General features: G+C 38.4%; 1 protein-coding gene across 1 annotated transcript; it reads left to right on the top strand.

Moving 5' to 3' along the window:
- The first annotated feature begins 576 nt into the window (after positions 1-576).
- Positions 577-14,190, top strand: LOC122020319 (2-carboxy-D-arabinitol-1-phosphatase-like). The gene is made up of 9 exons (XM_042578199.1): positions 577-972; positions 2,402-2,507; positions 2,636-2,852; positions 2,950-3,068; positions 10,957-11,055; positions 12,890-12,940; positions 13,018-13,116; positions 13,222-13,329; positions 13,542-14,190. The coding sequence occupies exons 1-9, from the start codon at positions 665-667 to the stop codon at positions 13,917-13,919; spliced, it is 1,485 nt and encodes a 494-aa protein (XP_042434133.1). The 5' UTR covers positions 577-664; the 3' UTR covers positions 13,920-14,190.
- The last annotated feature ends 1,414 nt before the right edge of the window (positions 14,191-15,604 follow it).

The raw sequence follows: 15,604 nt of genomic DNA on the forward strand, positions 1-15,604 counted from the left end.
TTCTTCTTCTTCTTCTTCTTCCACATTCGAGAGGAATTGATTTGAGCATCGGAGGGCCTAACCAGGGATCCCCACCTCGGTTTTAAGTCACTAACGTTTTGTTGGTTCGTCTCATTGTGCGTAGGAGTGTTGAGAAGTTTCTCCGGATCTTCGGGAGTTCATCTTCGTCGGAGGTCATCATCACCCATCGAAGCTAGTGCACATCTTCGCAGATTTCAGACAAGATCAAATTTGACATCGTCTATGAGAACTATTCATTTGGATCTGAAGCTACGAAGATAAAGAAAATTAGCAAACCCAACATTATTATTATTTCGTAAGATGATCTAAAATTGCTCATCAACGTTAGAGTATAGAAAATTTTGTAACACTCCTGTTTCTCGTTTCCTTTCAGTCTCTTCTCTTCCTGTCCTTTTTCTTCCTCTTCTCGTCCGCCCGTCCGAGTAAACATAGGATGAGCCTCCGACGTGGGCGGTGTCTGTTGTATACCGATATACGTGGCCTTATCCTTCCTCGGGAGGAAAACTAACTGAAGCCGCACAGAGGGAAAATAATTATTATTAAAAATATTTAAATTATTGTCATCGGTTGGCTCCTCCCTCTCCCCAGGGCTCGAGGGCATCACGCCGTCCGCCCTTTCTCGCATCCACCGCCGCCGTTCGAAATGCTCGCTTTGGTGCCTGCGTCGCCCGCCTGCGGTTCTCATTCCCAGCGGAGGACAAGGATCCCACATGGAATCTTCTGCTCGAACGTCAGGGAGATCCTTCGGGCGCCAGAGCTCCGGCAATCTCTGCCATCGTTGAGAGAGGCGAAGAGAGTTGTGCTTGTGAGGCATGGACAGAGCACATGGAACGAGGAAGGGCGCATCCAGGGGAGCTCCGACTACTCCGTCCTCACCTCCAAGGGCGAATCTCAGGCCGAGACCTCCCGCCAGATGCTCCTGACTGATTCCTTTGATGTCTGCTTCACTAGGTCGGTCCTTCATTCCTTGGAATGCCTATTTTTGTCGGACTATTCGTTGAAAAATTTCTCCCTTGAAGATTAGTTCGTTACAACGGGATTCCAATTTCCAATTCTCGGTGATAACTCCGATGCAATTTTTTTCGATAATAAGATGCTAAATAAAAAAGAAAAGAAATATAAAATTAAAGATGGATACAAGTCAAAGCTCATTGCCCTGGTTTTTTATCCTCCATGTTGCAAGTATGCAACTAATACTATCAGAATAACTTAGGATGGATAAGCTATATGAACACTTCATTAGTAACTCTGGTTGAGGCTGGATTTTGGATTTTTGGTGTAAATTGACTTGGATATTTGATTACATCTGTAAATGCTAAAAACTTACTCATGCCACTAAACCATGAGTTACCATCAGGATATTGTTCACAAATCATGATTACATCCAACTTTATGCTCTGACCAATATTCAAGTGACACTCGTCAAACATGACTGATAAAAATACCTATCCATTTAAGAAGCTATCATAACAAAAAAAATCACATGATAATCCAACAATTACTATGCAAACATACATTTAACAATTACTATGCAATCCATCTTATATAGTTTTGTCTTATTATTATATTCTCTAAATTTTGTATTTGCAAGTATGAAGTATCTTACTTCAAAATTCAATCACAATTTATTATCTCAATTAATAGATATATGAGGTACCAATGATCGTGCACAGGAAGGTGTGAAATTAATTTTCTAAGCCACTCAACTTCAACACATTAATCTAGTCTAAGTAATTTTCCGTCCATAGTGCTTCTTGATGATAAATTATTTGAAAATTGCCATATATTACACTTTCTCCTAAAAGAAAAGCATACCCATGTCCAATTTGCACAATGAAACCCTTCTATTATATTAGGTTAACCACTACCTTTATACACTTTCTAGAGAATTCTAATGGTCTTGAATACAGTTACTAGTGTGCTGACTTGATGCAACACAGGCAATAGCATATCCTACTATATAGCATGGCACTTGCATAGTTGCACTCCTTTCGACTCTGGAACTTGAACTCAGCTAAACCTTCTTGGTGCACGCGTGTATTTATTAAAGCCCATGTGAAAACCCAGAATTATATGACCTTGAAAATCATGAGGGATAAGAAAAACAAGGTTGCTAATAAAGGTAAAGAGGGTTTTGGACTTCTAGATGTCGGATTATGGATAATGTGGGTTTTGGGCTTCCCTTTATTCCCAACATAGTTTTGTCATTTCTTTAGTTTCCTCTTCTTTTCTTATCTGTAGCTGGGTCAGTACTTTTAGTAGCGAGGTTATCACAATCACTTGCCACTCTCTCTCTTTTCTTGCCTTCAAATAAATGTGAATCTATTTAGCTTTTCCTTTCATTGATAATGTGGAATGTGGGTTCGGTTATGTGTACCAGTCCCTTGATTCGATCTCGGAGGACAGCTGAGATTATATGGGGTACTCGGAATAAGGAAATGATTGCTGAGCCTGATCTGAGGGAGATTGACCTCTACTCCTTCCAAGTAAGTGTTTTCCATAGACTTTTTCAGCTCTCTTCCTATTCCTATAACCACTAATTTATCTTTTTTTCTCCATTTTTGTGGTGTGGATTTAAAGTGCAATTCTAATTGTTTGCCAATGACTATTACAGGGTCTTTTGAAGCATGAAGGAAAACAGAAATTTGGTGATGCATATCGCCAATGGCAGAAGGATGCAGCAAATTTCAATATTGATGGCCACTACCCTGTGAGAGAATTGTGGGACCGAGCAGAAAGCTGTTGGAGAAAAATCTTATCCCGTGAAGGAAAGTCAGTACTTGTTGTTGCTCACAATGCAGTTAACCAAGCTCTTGTGGCTACTGCAATTGGTAGATGTGCTTCTGTTATTGTTTGTTCATGTGAAACTCTTCTATCTTAATAGTTTTTGAAGTTTATATAACTATAACAGTTTGTCTGTTGATGCAGGACTTGGGACTCAATACTTTAGGAATCTTCTACAGAGCAACTGTGGGGTGAGTGTAATAGACTTCACCCCCAAACCCAGAGGTGGCCCACCACACATATGCATCAATCGTTTGAATCAGGTATATGCTTCTGATTATACTTATATATTAACTAAAGTTACTAACACCATGTGCTTAGTTATGATTTAATTTTTTCCAGTATAGTCTCCATACTGTTATCAGGATACACATACTTTGTGGAATTAAGTTGAAGATCTAACGAAAGTGTTGAGCAAATTGGGCACTCTTCTTGTCTATTACCTCCAAATGGAACACCAATATAATTCATTCTTTAACATATTGATTAATTTGTGCAATTATACTATTTCCAATCAGAGTTATGTTGGCATGTCATGTGGCTATCTTAGGTAACCATGAAGAGTTTGACAGTCCTTTTCTGTCATTCTCTTTTCCTCAGTCCTTTCTTGCAGAGCAATTGCAGTAGCAATAAGTAGGCTAAAAACGATATGCAATGTTTCTTATTAATTCATTTATGATTCCTCTACTAATTTGATTATATTGTTGGTCTATGCAAGGCAAGGAAAAAAATTGATCCTCACTTGCACTCTTTCTTTATAATAAAACTTGGTTTCTTTTTCTTCTTTGAGTAAATGTTGTTTCAACTCAGTACACTTTAGTTTGATTGCTTGCTTTTGTGAAGTGTTTTTTTTCTAACTTATAAATTAAACAACCCCAATTTGTCTGATGCTTAAATCATGTTTTTGGTGCAATTACTCAATCACTCGTGAAAATCCACAAGGCTACAGGTGTAGAATACACCACAGAGTTCAAATACTATAAGTGCCATGAAACAATGAATACAACAGTTCAAAAACTGAGGTGTTTATAGGAAGTGAACTGATAAGTTTGATAACCCAAGTGGTGTTGTTATGCCCCGCACGAGCTAAGCTTGTCGTGAAGCTAGTTTTGCTCGCCACACATTAATTGCAGTAGTGTCAAGAGCAATATATATACAGAAGCTAATTAAATTGACTAAATGGATACCTCTAAAGAAACTCCACTAGTGCTATGCATACATTTCAACAAATAATCTGATGGTAAAAAATTTCAAAAATGAGCACAAAATGCAAAGTAGGTATCAGAAAGAAGTGCCTGATATATGTACATATAATATATAGTAATTATTCAAGATTTTTATTTTCAATCAATTTAAGAATATTAATCTCTTATCATAAATTTCTTTTAAATCAGATCTTAGACAAATTCATCATTTCTCATATTTTTTTCTTTTATTTACTTACAAGTATTCGTGATTTAATTCATCAATGAATCCACATATATACTATATATGACAGACAATCCGCAATCTGTCTAGGAAAAGATGCATCGTATATATGGATGAAGGACCTGCAATCCATCCAAAATGAAGTACATCGTAATCATATATGAATATATAGAGTGAACGACCCACAATCCACTCGGTAAAGATGTATCCTATATACATAGGATGAATGATCTCCAATCCATCCAATACAAAATATATCATAAATATATATAAAGGGTGAACGGCCCACAATTCATCCAGTAAAAATGTATCATATATATCTATGGGGTGATTGACCCGTAATCCACCTAATAGAAATATATCATGTGTACGCACAATCCACCTAATGAGAAAATCATCTCATATGGAATGGCTGAAGTCCACACAAGCATGAAAAGACTCAAGGGCCCTCTTTGAGTGTAGAATTAATGCTCTATAACATAAGTAATTCAGTTATTTATTAATTTAATATAAATCGTAGTGCAACTTTTTTAGAGCGTGGAGCCAAAGGTCTATACTACACTTAGTCACTAGCCCTCTCAAAGAGCGGAGCTAAAGCCCTAACTACAAGTAGTCATGTAGTTCTTCTAGGAAACAGAGTTGAAACTCAATACCACAAGTATTGTATTCATCATTTTGTTTATTTAGCATAAGGTTACACAACCCTTTTTAGATCACAAAACTCAAGCTCTATAGTAATGGTATTTTATTTATAGTTTTGTCAATTTAGTACAAATAGCACGCAACTCATTTTAGAGCGCAAAGCAAAAGCTAAGTGTAAACAATATATCAATTACTTTATTTATTTGGATATATAATTATACATCTAGTTTTCTCCCAGTTTCTTAGAGTAATTCAAACCCTTTTATGAGATTACTATTGATTTCCATATTCTTTATTTCAATTAATCATTTTTGTCGCAAACAAATTTTAAGGAGAAACAAGGAAGGATGAAGAGCGATAAGATCAAATAAGGACAAGCAACGCGAAGGCATATGTCAACCAACAAGAGAAGAAATAAGATCATATAAGGAATTTTTTTTTTTCAGAAACTTTATCATTAAATCAACTTTAACAAAATTAACCATGCACAAGGTAATTAAAATGAAACAAGTAGGAAAACCCACCTGATTGTGTCTCAAATCACACTGGTTCGCCTTAAGATACCCTACTCTCCTTTCACGAGAAGATCAACATGTTGTGAGTCGACTGTCGAATCTAACACAGGACTTAGGGTTTACTGTTCTTAGAAGAAAAATAGGGGAAACTTCTCTATTGTGGTGGAATAAATAATGAGTATTATTGTTGCTACGATGTTGTCGGAGGAAATTGTGAATGACAGCAAGCAATAATGATTGGTGGCAAACGGGAGTAGCTCGCTGCTATGGGGCGTCAACGACGATGATGGCAACATCAACAATGGCGGCAGCGGCGATTTCAGCATGCGATGGCCGGTGCAATACCAAATTTTGTGTTGGTAGTGCATCTTAAATCATCTCGCTTTTATATGAAGTTGACCCTTATTATAGGTATATAAAACACCAAGGACTCAGATTAGTCATTAGTACAACAATGAATATAATCGTCTAAAACCTAAGTCTTGTTCAACCAACTATTACTTTGCTTGCGGGATATGGTTCTCTCTATGATGCAAGAGGATCCGAAGATTTTTATTATTATTTTTGGTAATTTTCATTCTTTTGGTATTTAAGTATTTTTGGTGCTTTAGGTATTTTTTTGGCAATTTTTATCTTTTGTATTTTTTTGTATTTCAGTCCGTTTAGAAATTTTAGAATTGTAAGTCTATTAATATTTTTTTTTAAGAATTTCTTTCCTTTCTTTTCACGATAGGAATTGTAGGCTATATATTAGGATTTCTTTCCTTTATTTGGGTCTTAGGGTTTAGAATCTATATAAACATCTGTTTAACTGTTTGAGAATTAATCCTCGATTATTAAATAAAATTTTCTTTTTACATAAAAATATGAATGATAGTGGTTATATCTTCTTGCCTTCTTCTCAAACCCTACTTTCTCGTCAAACCGCATCAGAGCTGGCAGTGTTCGATTGAGGAAGTCGAGCATTAGATCCAATGGAAGGTCGTAGTGGCCGTGGTCATGGTCACAACAACATGCAAGTTCCAATTGAGGAACCTGAGCACGGTTGAGTGTTGAGGATTTACAGAGGCAAGTCACATATTTAATCCAGTGTGTAGCGGCGAAGATACTTGAAGTTCGTAAGGTACGTGGTCGAGAGAATCGACATGGAAATCTCGGATTTCAAGTTGATCTACTCGTATTTTTCGGTACGGTACCAGCAGAGGGCTTTGTTGATTGAAGCAACGAAGTGGAGAGGATTTTTTCTGTTATGAAGAAGTTCCCGATTAGGTGAAAGTAATATTGGTTGCCTTTAAGCTCAAAGGTATAGCATCTGCATGGTGGGAGCACTTGCGACGCTGACTAACAAGGCAAGGCCAAGATCAGAGATTGAGCAAAGATGAAGAAGATGAAGAGTCCATTTCTTCCTGTTGGCTACACTGAAATTTTGTTTCAACGAAATCAGGCGTTGAGGCAGGTGCGAGATTGGTCGATAATTATACGAACGAGGAGGAGGAAGATCAAGCATTGGAAGAGCAGCAGTCGTTGACGAATGGTCCGTTGATGAGTGTACGAACTACTGGATCATCTCTCCATTCTCACTCCAAGGGGAAGAGGAAGGATAGAATTGATCATGGTACAAAGATTCATGTTAGCTAGTTTTCATCATCTAAAACACCATCTTTCAAGTCTGGTCATTCAGATGCTATTGTAAGGTCATCTTCATTGACACGAGGCTCGTTGAAAGTTGGATCAGCTTTAGTAATATCTTCTGGTGTTGGCTTGAAGGACTCATCTTGCAAAGCTGCTGCTTCAGATGTGCCATCAGTTGCTGCTCTGTACATTGAGAAACAGCGAGCAAAAGCAAAGGGAGAGAATGAGAGGTTGGTCAAAGAAAACAAGGAAAGAAGAAGGTTGCTTGAAGAAGAGGCAAAAGAGCTTGCTTTACGGGAAGAGCAGAAGAAAGTGGAGGCTGCTAGGCAAGCTGACGACCAAAGGATAGCAATCTTCGACGACGATGAGAAAGATGTGGATGACAAGATCAAAATTGTCAGATCCAATTTATAATGAAGACAAGACTGAGTCATCTAGCGAGCCAATATATGACGAGGTTGATCCAATTTATAATGAAGACAATACTGAGTCATCTAGCGAGCCAATATATGACGAGGTTGAACATGTTATCAGGGAAGAAAAGACTATGTCAGCATATGAACTTATTGAGATATATTGTGAAATCATTGATTCAGATTTGCGATGATATAGAAGAATTGCCCAATAGATCTAAAGGAAGTAGTATCAAGTGTAATATATGCATCCCTGAGATGTGCCTATATCCCAGAACTTATGGATATTAGCAAACATGTTACAGCAAAGTATAGTAAAGATTTTGTTAAGGTTGCTCTTGAAATTCGACCTGATTGTGGAGTTAGTCATATGTGTTGGTGCAACCTTAGGTCAAGGTTGACCTGGTTGACCTGACTCGAGTTGTATTTTGATGTTTGACGAGAATAGAAAAGTTGTATCTTGATGTTTGACAAGAATACAAACTTGGGAGATTATGGGTGCAACCTTTGGTCAATGTTGACCTGGTTGACCCGACTTGAGTTGACCTGGCACGGGAAAAGTCCAAGTATGGAGACTTGGCACGGAAAAGTCCAAGCAGGGAGTTTGGCACGGGAAAAGTCCGAGTATGGAGACCTGGCACGGAGAAGTCCAAGTATGGAGACTTGGCACGGAGAAGTCCAAGTATGGAGACTTGGCACGGAAAAGTCCAAGCAGGGAGCTTGGCACGGGAAAAGTCCAAGTATGGAGACTTGGCACGGAGAAGTCCAAGTATGGAGACTTGGCACGGAGAAGTCCAAGTATGGAGACTTGGCACGGAAAAGTCCAAGCAGGGAGCTTGGCACGGGAAAAGTCCAAGTATGGAGACTTGGCACGGGAAAAGTCCAAGTATGGAGACTTGGCACGGAAAAGTCCAAGCAGGGAGCTTGGCACGGGAGAAGTCCAAGTATGGAAGCTTGGCATGACGAAGTCGGAGAGGGCTCGGTAGCTCGTTCTCCGGACTAGGTCAGAGAGGGCTCGGTAGCTCGTTCTCTGGACCGGACGAAGTCGGAGAGGGCTCGGTAGCTCATTCTCCGGACTAGGTCAGAGAGGGCTCGGGAGCTCGTTCTCTGGACCGGACGAAGTCGGAGAGGGCTCGGTAGCTCGTTCTCCGGACTAGGTCGGAGAGGGCTCGGGAGCTCGTTCTCTGGACCGGACTAGGTCAGAGAGGGCTCGGTAGCTCGTTCTCAGGACCAGGTAGGGTTTAGGGCTGGGAGCTCTAAACCTGGATCGGTCTGGTGATCGATCCAGTGATACGCTGGTTGACTGATCGGTCTGGTGACCGATCAGTAACCAAACAGTGTGTTTATGTGAATTACCTGATCGGTCTGGTGACCGATCAGTAATCATACAGAAGCGAAGAAGATCAGGAGAAGAAAGAGGGGGATCGGTCTGTGGACCGATCCACCTGAGTCCTGATCGGTCTGTGGACCGATCAGAGAGTTGGGCAACTCTCTGTGAAGCGTGCTGATCGGTCTGGGGACCGATCAGCATAGGTCCTGATCGGTCCCAAGGCCGATCAGAGAAGGTCTGGACCGATCAGGGTGGAGCCTGATCGGTCCAGCTCTAGCCGTTGAGTCACAACGGCTAGATTTCTGCTGTGTCTTCTGCCCTCTTTGCAGGTTCGCAGGTTCAGGGATATAAAGGGGTCGAGTGCCTCTACAGTGGAAGGGATGCCTCTCTTTTCTTTCTGATCTTACTGCAATCAGAGCTTTGCTGAGCTCTCATTTTCCTGAAGCTTCATGGAAGCTTCCTTCGGCTGGTTCCTGCTGTTGTAGGTGTTTCGTGAAGTTGCTGCTTCATCCAGTCGACGAGAAGGCAAGCTGTGTTTTTACATTCTTACTGCCTTTGTATTATGTTGTATCTTTGTACTCCTATCTTGCTGTTGCAAGAAGTTTGTGGCGAGGTTTCTCCACCCAGAAGGAGTTTCTATTAGCCGGTTTTCCGGGGTCTCATCCACCGACAGATTGATAGGCTTCGTCCACCTTACGGACACGCCGAGGAGTAGGAGTATCATCTCCGAACCTCGTTACATCATCGTGTTTGAGGTTTGATCTTCTCCACTTTCGTTTCTACATTGTATTTCCGCTGCGCTAACCTAAATTGTAGGAAGAAACAATAATTTGAGGTCGGCTATTCACACCCCCCCTCTCTAGCCGCTATCCGAAGGTCCTAACAATATGATGGTCGAGAAACTATCAGCAAATGCACATTAAAATCCTGAATGAAGTTGCTAAAGAACATGGAATTAAATGGGAACCCAAAGCATTTGAAGAGCAAGTTTAGAAACCTAAACCTAAGGATGACCTACTGAGTGGTCTACCCTCTTCAGTAGTATGGATAAAACAGAAATTAAATCATCTGATACAAAAGCCTCTTTTGCTAGAAGCTAGAGCAATGAATCAATTCCCAAAGTCCAATAGCTATTAGTAGATTTTGCCGATTTGGTACCAGATGATCGGTTACCATCTGACACTACTATAAACTCGAGAACGAGTTCTTTCAACCCGGGGTGACTAATGCAGGAGGATCTAAAGATTTTTATTATTATTTGATAATTTTTATTCTTTTGGTATTTAAGATATTTTTGGTGTTTTAGGTATTTTTGGCAATTTCTATCTTTTGTATTTTTTTTTTTGGATTTGAGTCCGTTTAGAAATTTTAGGATTGTGTCCGTTAATCATTTTTTCTTTTTTTAGAATTTCTTTTCTTTTTTTACAAGATAGGAATTGGAGTTTATATTAGGATTTCTTTCCTTTATTTGGGTCTTAGGGTCTGTAGTCTATATGAACATCTGTTTAGCTGATTAATCCTCGATTATTAAATAAAATTTCCTTTATATAAAAAAAATCTGAAGGACAGCGTTATCTCTTCTTGTCTTCTCCTCAACCCCCCTTCTCGTCAGCTTGCAGGATAATCGTTATCTTGCCCGGCATCACTCTATTACACACTAAAGTATAATATAATTTTCATATAACATCACTAGTGACCTAGATCATGGGTTTGAGTCAAAAATAGTCTCTTACGAAGCAAGGTAAAGCTGCGTATAATAACCCTTCATAGGTTGTGCACCTAGCTGCCTTTTTTTATATAGCATCACTAGTGGTCCTATTTTCTTTGGTTCATCTTGTGAAATAAATAATGTAAAACCTTCTTTCACTGTGCTGTTTATTTCTAGATATCTTCGCTTTTCTTTGTAATTAGTTTCTGTTGATTTACTTTCCTGTATTGCTAACTTCTAGTTCAATTGTCTAGCAAACTATCAATATCCAGTGAACTGCTTTCAGTTCTATTGCAATTAATTAAAGAATCCTGGGCACTTTTTTTAGTCAGTGAATCTTGGACACTTTTAAACTTTATCTTTTCAAATGTATCACAATTATATATTTATTGGATATTGTCTTGCGAACTAGGTGCATAATCGCAGGTCTTTAAAGATGTTCATACTACCAAAGCAGTTACCATTAACTGAATGCTATTGCAGACACCAAATTCTCCTGTGAATTCTGGAACATCTGGAGGAAGGAAAGCTGGTAAGCGGATCATTTTGGTCTCTCATGGGATTACTCAAAGCAATACTGAGGTATAAAGAAGATGATAAATTTGTTTCATTTATTGAAAAATTTCTATATGATACTGCATAAAGAACCATCTATGCTATGCTTGTTGTACATTATTCTCTTCGATTTAAAATTTGAGCAAGAATTGTTTAATTACTTGATAAGTTTGTAAAATTCTTAATTTGCTATAGAAATTTTAGTTTGACTTGTAGAATATCATTAATGGATGTTTATTTGTACCCTTTTTCCAAAAATGGTTTATTTTAGATGTTTATGTTTTCAATTTTCATACTACTTTAGCTACTTCTAAGGATGTTCAACCCATTTTAATAATTTGTTAGTGGTGATACCAAGGTTTGAAATCTTGAGCTTTATGGGACAGACTGGTACAATTTTAGTACCGTGCCGTGTCAATATAATTTCAATACATATTTATACATGCCTATACCAATTAAATAGCCATTTGTGCTAACATTAAGATTAACCAACATATTGAATCAATTAACTAAACAAATCAATCATCTATTTTAATTACATACAGTTTCATTTATACATATAATATTGATTAATTACACAGAATTATTAGTTACATATAGTTAATAAAATAATTAATGAAGGAATTGCTCCCGATCAATGGTGCAATGGTTAGGTCCTCAACGGATAACCAAAGGATCTAAAGTTTCAATATCAACTGTGATGCACAACAGGGATTTTTCCCTCCGGTGAGAAGCATGCCTAAGAATGTTGGTGGATTGACCTCCATGAGGTCTGGATGGGCCTCCATCGCTTCCTGATTAACCTTGAAATTTCTGTGAGACTGGACCAGGATTAGTCGGTTCTAAGAGCTAGATACCTGGTGCCAACTAAAAAAATAAAGGAATTAATTATATTGTATTAACTAATTACATAATCTAGTAATTAATTATACAGTATTAGTTAATTAGTTATATATTACATAGATAATATCAATTAATTACATTATAACTAATACATATCATTTAATATAATTCTATTAAAAAAAGTCATGGGCTCTCGTCTTGCCCCTTGCAACTTCCTTCATTTCTATCCCACTCCGAGGCCATTCGATTCTGCCCCCTTCAAAGTGGTGGTCGCCAAATTAGATTGTCGGTGAGGTTCGTGACCTCTAAAAATCTCCCCGGAGAACTTACTTGATTTCTCCATTGACATTACTACATTCCTGTATGGATCACATGATTCCTCTGCCTGACTCAGCGACTCTGACCTTTTCCTTTTTCAACTTCCAATATGCCTCTCGCCATGTTTTGAAGCCATTTGTAGCTTCTTCTTCTCTCTTCTTCCTCTCCCAATGAGCGTGAGATGATTCTGATCTTCCAGCATGGGAGTGCTGCTCTGATACATATTTTGATTCAATTCTTGGTTGGTACATGAACATGACATGATCGTATTTGATCCATTCTATGTTTCCTAATAGCAGGAAAACATGATTAACGTAAAGTCAATTTTTAGGAGATTTTGTATTCCATAAATCGTGAGATCATCTTATTCCATAAATCATGGGATTTGGGTTATGATAGTGTAGCTAGTTTCCTTTTTCTGTCGCTAGCATTGTTATATATGTATATATCAGAGAGATAACAGAAATAATCTTTCATAGAATTGTTTCTCAATTTACGTCAACTTTATTTGTTTTCTCAATTTCAAGAACTTTTCCTGTTTTGGTGACTGGAGTATAGTGATTTCCCCCCCTGTATCTTCTAGTCTTTGTCTTTGCTCTCCTAGAAACTGGTGTCCAGATGTTTTAGTCATAGCTTTTCTTGTGAGTTCTATCTTCAGATTTTGGAAGAAAGAAAATGATCTGTGTATTATTACTTTCAGGCCTTGCTTAATATGGGATATGAATCCATGAATATGCTTGGAGTCATACAGGTAGTTTATCTTGTTCCTACAACTGCTCCTATTCATCAAGCAACAAATTTAATGATCTCCGGACCAATACAATGTAGTCGCAAAAAACTGCTGAGTTACTTCTAGACTTGAAGATCAATAGCATAATTTGCAGCCCGCGGATTGCCTCAGTTGATACAGCCATGGCTATATCAGAGGTGAGATCATGAAGTTCAAAAGGGGCATATCACTGAGATTGTATTGTACTTGACCCATCCTAAGCCTATTTAAATAGCTTTCTTTCTGGTTGACATTGAATACAGGTCCAAGAAGCTGCAGATTGTCTGGGTGTTGATTGTGTGCCTCGCTATGTGGAGATGAAGAAAATGTTAGAACTTGAAATTGAACCTGCCTTGCAGCAAGCACAGAAGGTCAACTTCTAAAGTGTTGAATCCATCCCTAATGTTTTCTAAAACAAAAATAAAATAGATATTAACTACAGAAGCATTCTTTATCCTCAAGTACAGTCAGTGCCATCTAATGTTTTAACTCCAGGATTAGTAAGAGCCTAGCCATTTATTACTTGTATTGCATACCTGAATAGTCAACTGAAGTGACTTGCAATTTTTTTTTTGGTCACCAGAATTCATCTGGCAGTTTGGCAACACATCCAGGTTGGTTAGATCGCTTGGATCACCAGATATTAACAGCTATCTGGAAGCAGACAAAGGCTGCTTGGAACTCCTTGCTACTCGAATTGTCTGATGAATCAGAATCCTCGGAAAGAAATTTGGTGGTTGTAGGACACCCTGCCCTTCATGTTGCATTGATAGCCCATTGCCTCAACCTGACAACAGAATGGATGGATTCTTTTCATCTTGATGCTGGTAGTGTCAGTGTTATTGACTTTCCAGATGGGCCTGCAGGAAGAGGCATCGTTCGATGCATCAACTATACTGCACATTTAGGAAGGTGGTCTATACCAGTTACAAGATCAATGACAAATGATGAAGAGTTTTAGCTGCAAATTAGGTATTTTCTTTAATTCACCGCAGACCTAGCAACTGCAGACTGTTTTGTGTATGTATTCTCTGTATTTGTATAGAATGATGCCATTTGAAATACAGAAGAACCTACTTGTACAAAAAACAACAACAAACTTTTTGAGCACAAGTTTCGTTTCCCCACACCAATCATATTTTAGTTCCTCTCAAAGAAGAGCCTGAAGATGAACGTGTTTGTATTTCGCATTGAGAGACAAATGTAATAGAAGAGCTTCATTTTTTGTTACATAGGATAATAATTTTCTTGCTGCTTTATTAAATCCCATGGTTCCCCTGAATGAGTTAATCTGCTCTCAATGTGAACAAAGTGGTGGCATCAAGAAGCTAGGAAGAATAGATACAGTGGTAAGTTGCAACCACAAGTGGTAGCTAGGTTCATGGTGGTCTGACACAACTATGACCTGCTACTTTATTCTGGTTTGAAGTGGATCCAAAGCATTGATTTGGTCGTCTAATTAAAACACTTCCAGTTTTTTTTCCAGCTCTTGCAACTACTTTTGAACTTTCCTTTGGGTTGCACAAACACTAACAACTAGCTTCTGCTCTTCATTATGTCTCGCGCTTTATTAGATTGCATCAAAAGTTGTATCCCTCTTCTTTTTAAAAGGAAAATGGAATACAAGGATTTTTTTTTTCCATTTTTCCCCTTTTAACATTTATTTTTTGCTCTAGTCTATTTACTTCTAGAGATTCATTGTCTTTTGTTAGTGACTTCTAGCCAGTTGTAACCCCAGCATAATGCCACACTGAAGATGCTGGACTCTCAGAATGCAATTCTTAGATTAGGCTACAAGATAATTCATGTAGGCTTAAACATTTTGGACTATACATTTCGCGCCTATCAAGTCGACTTGTGACAAATGGTACATGAGGAATCCTATTGATAGGCTGAACCAATTGGGAAGAGTTGTTGATATTGGTGCAGCCACAATGGGCATCACATACATGTATCAATTGGACACTTGAGGAGATTGTAGTAGTTCCACAATTGCTAAATCAGAATTTAGGCAGGAGGTTTATAAGACAGAAGGATCTGCTATTATTAAGTTGGACTAAACCATTTCTCCACCTATGATTCATTGTCTCTTTCGAGTTAATAGATCACTTTCCTCAAGTTTGAAACTCAGTGATGAATCGACAAAGATCTATAGAGGATTGACTTTGCTTGGCTTATTAGCAAAACCTGCTCAAGCACAAGTAAAAAGACACTTCATCAGGAAACCTCTTAATCCTCCACCCTCTCTATCCTTTACAACCACACTTTGCAAATTACTTTTATCACATTTTGAACAGGAGGAACTTCAAAGGCAAAGGAAGTATGATTTCTTTCGGCGGCTTATCCACCTCCATCCCTTGAGGCATCTGAAAACCTGGCCTGAAAAGCAAAGAACTCCAACTTCGCGGCTTGACTGATCAACTCTGTTGATCCAAAGATGGGGCACACCAACCTCTCCTATAAAGTTGCTCAAGAGATTTGGAAAGCTACCAAGAGATATATTCCAATCTCGAGAACACAATTCAATATTATTCCAGTTTGAAGACACTGATAGTTCAGTTTCCTCACAGGTTGTAAATTTACTTGGTATAAGATGGTTTGTCACCTTTTTTTGATGGCCATACAAGAGTACGTTGAAGTCAGTAT

The sequence above is a fragment of the Zingiber officinale genome, chromosome 9A, assembly GCF_018446385.1.
Source record: "Zingiber officinale cultivar Zhangliang chromosome 9A, Zo_v1.1, whole genome shotgun sequence".
Lineage (NCBI taxonomy): Eukaryota > Viridiplantae > Streptophyta > Magnoliopsida > Zingiberales > Zingiberaceae > Zingiber > Zingiber officinale.

Bases quoted from the DNA above. Each gene is read 5' to 3' on its own strand.
- LOC122020319 (XM_042578199.1), top strand. From the start codon at position 665: ATGCTCGCTTTGGTGCCTGCGTCGCCCGCCTGCGGTTCTCATTCCCAG. The intron at 13,117-13,221 runs GTGAGATCATGA...CATTGAATACAG, and splicing joins CAGCCATGGCTATATCAGAG to GTCCAAGAAGCTGCAGATTG. The intron at 13,330-13,541 runs GTCAACTTCTAA...TTTGGTCACCAG, and splicing joins CCTTGCAGCAAGCACAGAAG to AATTCATCTGGCAGTTTGGC.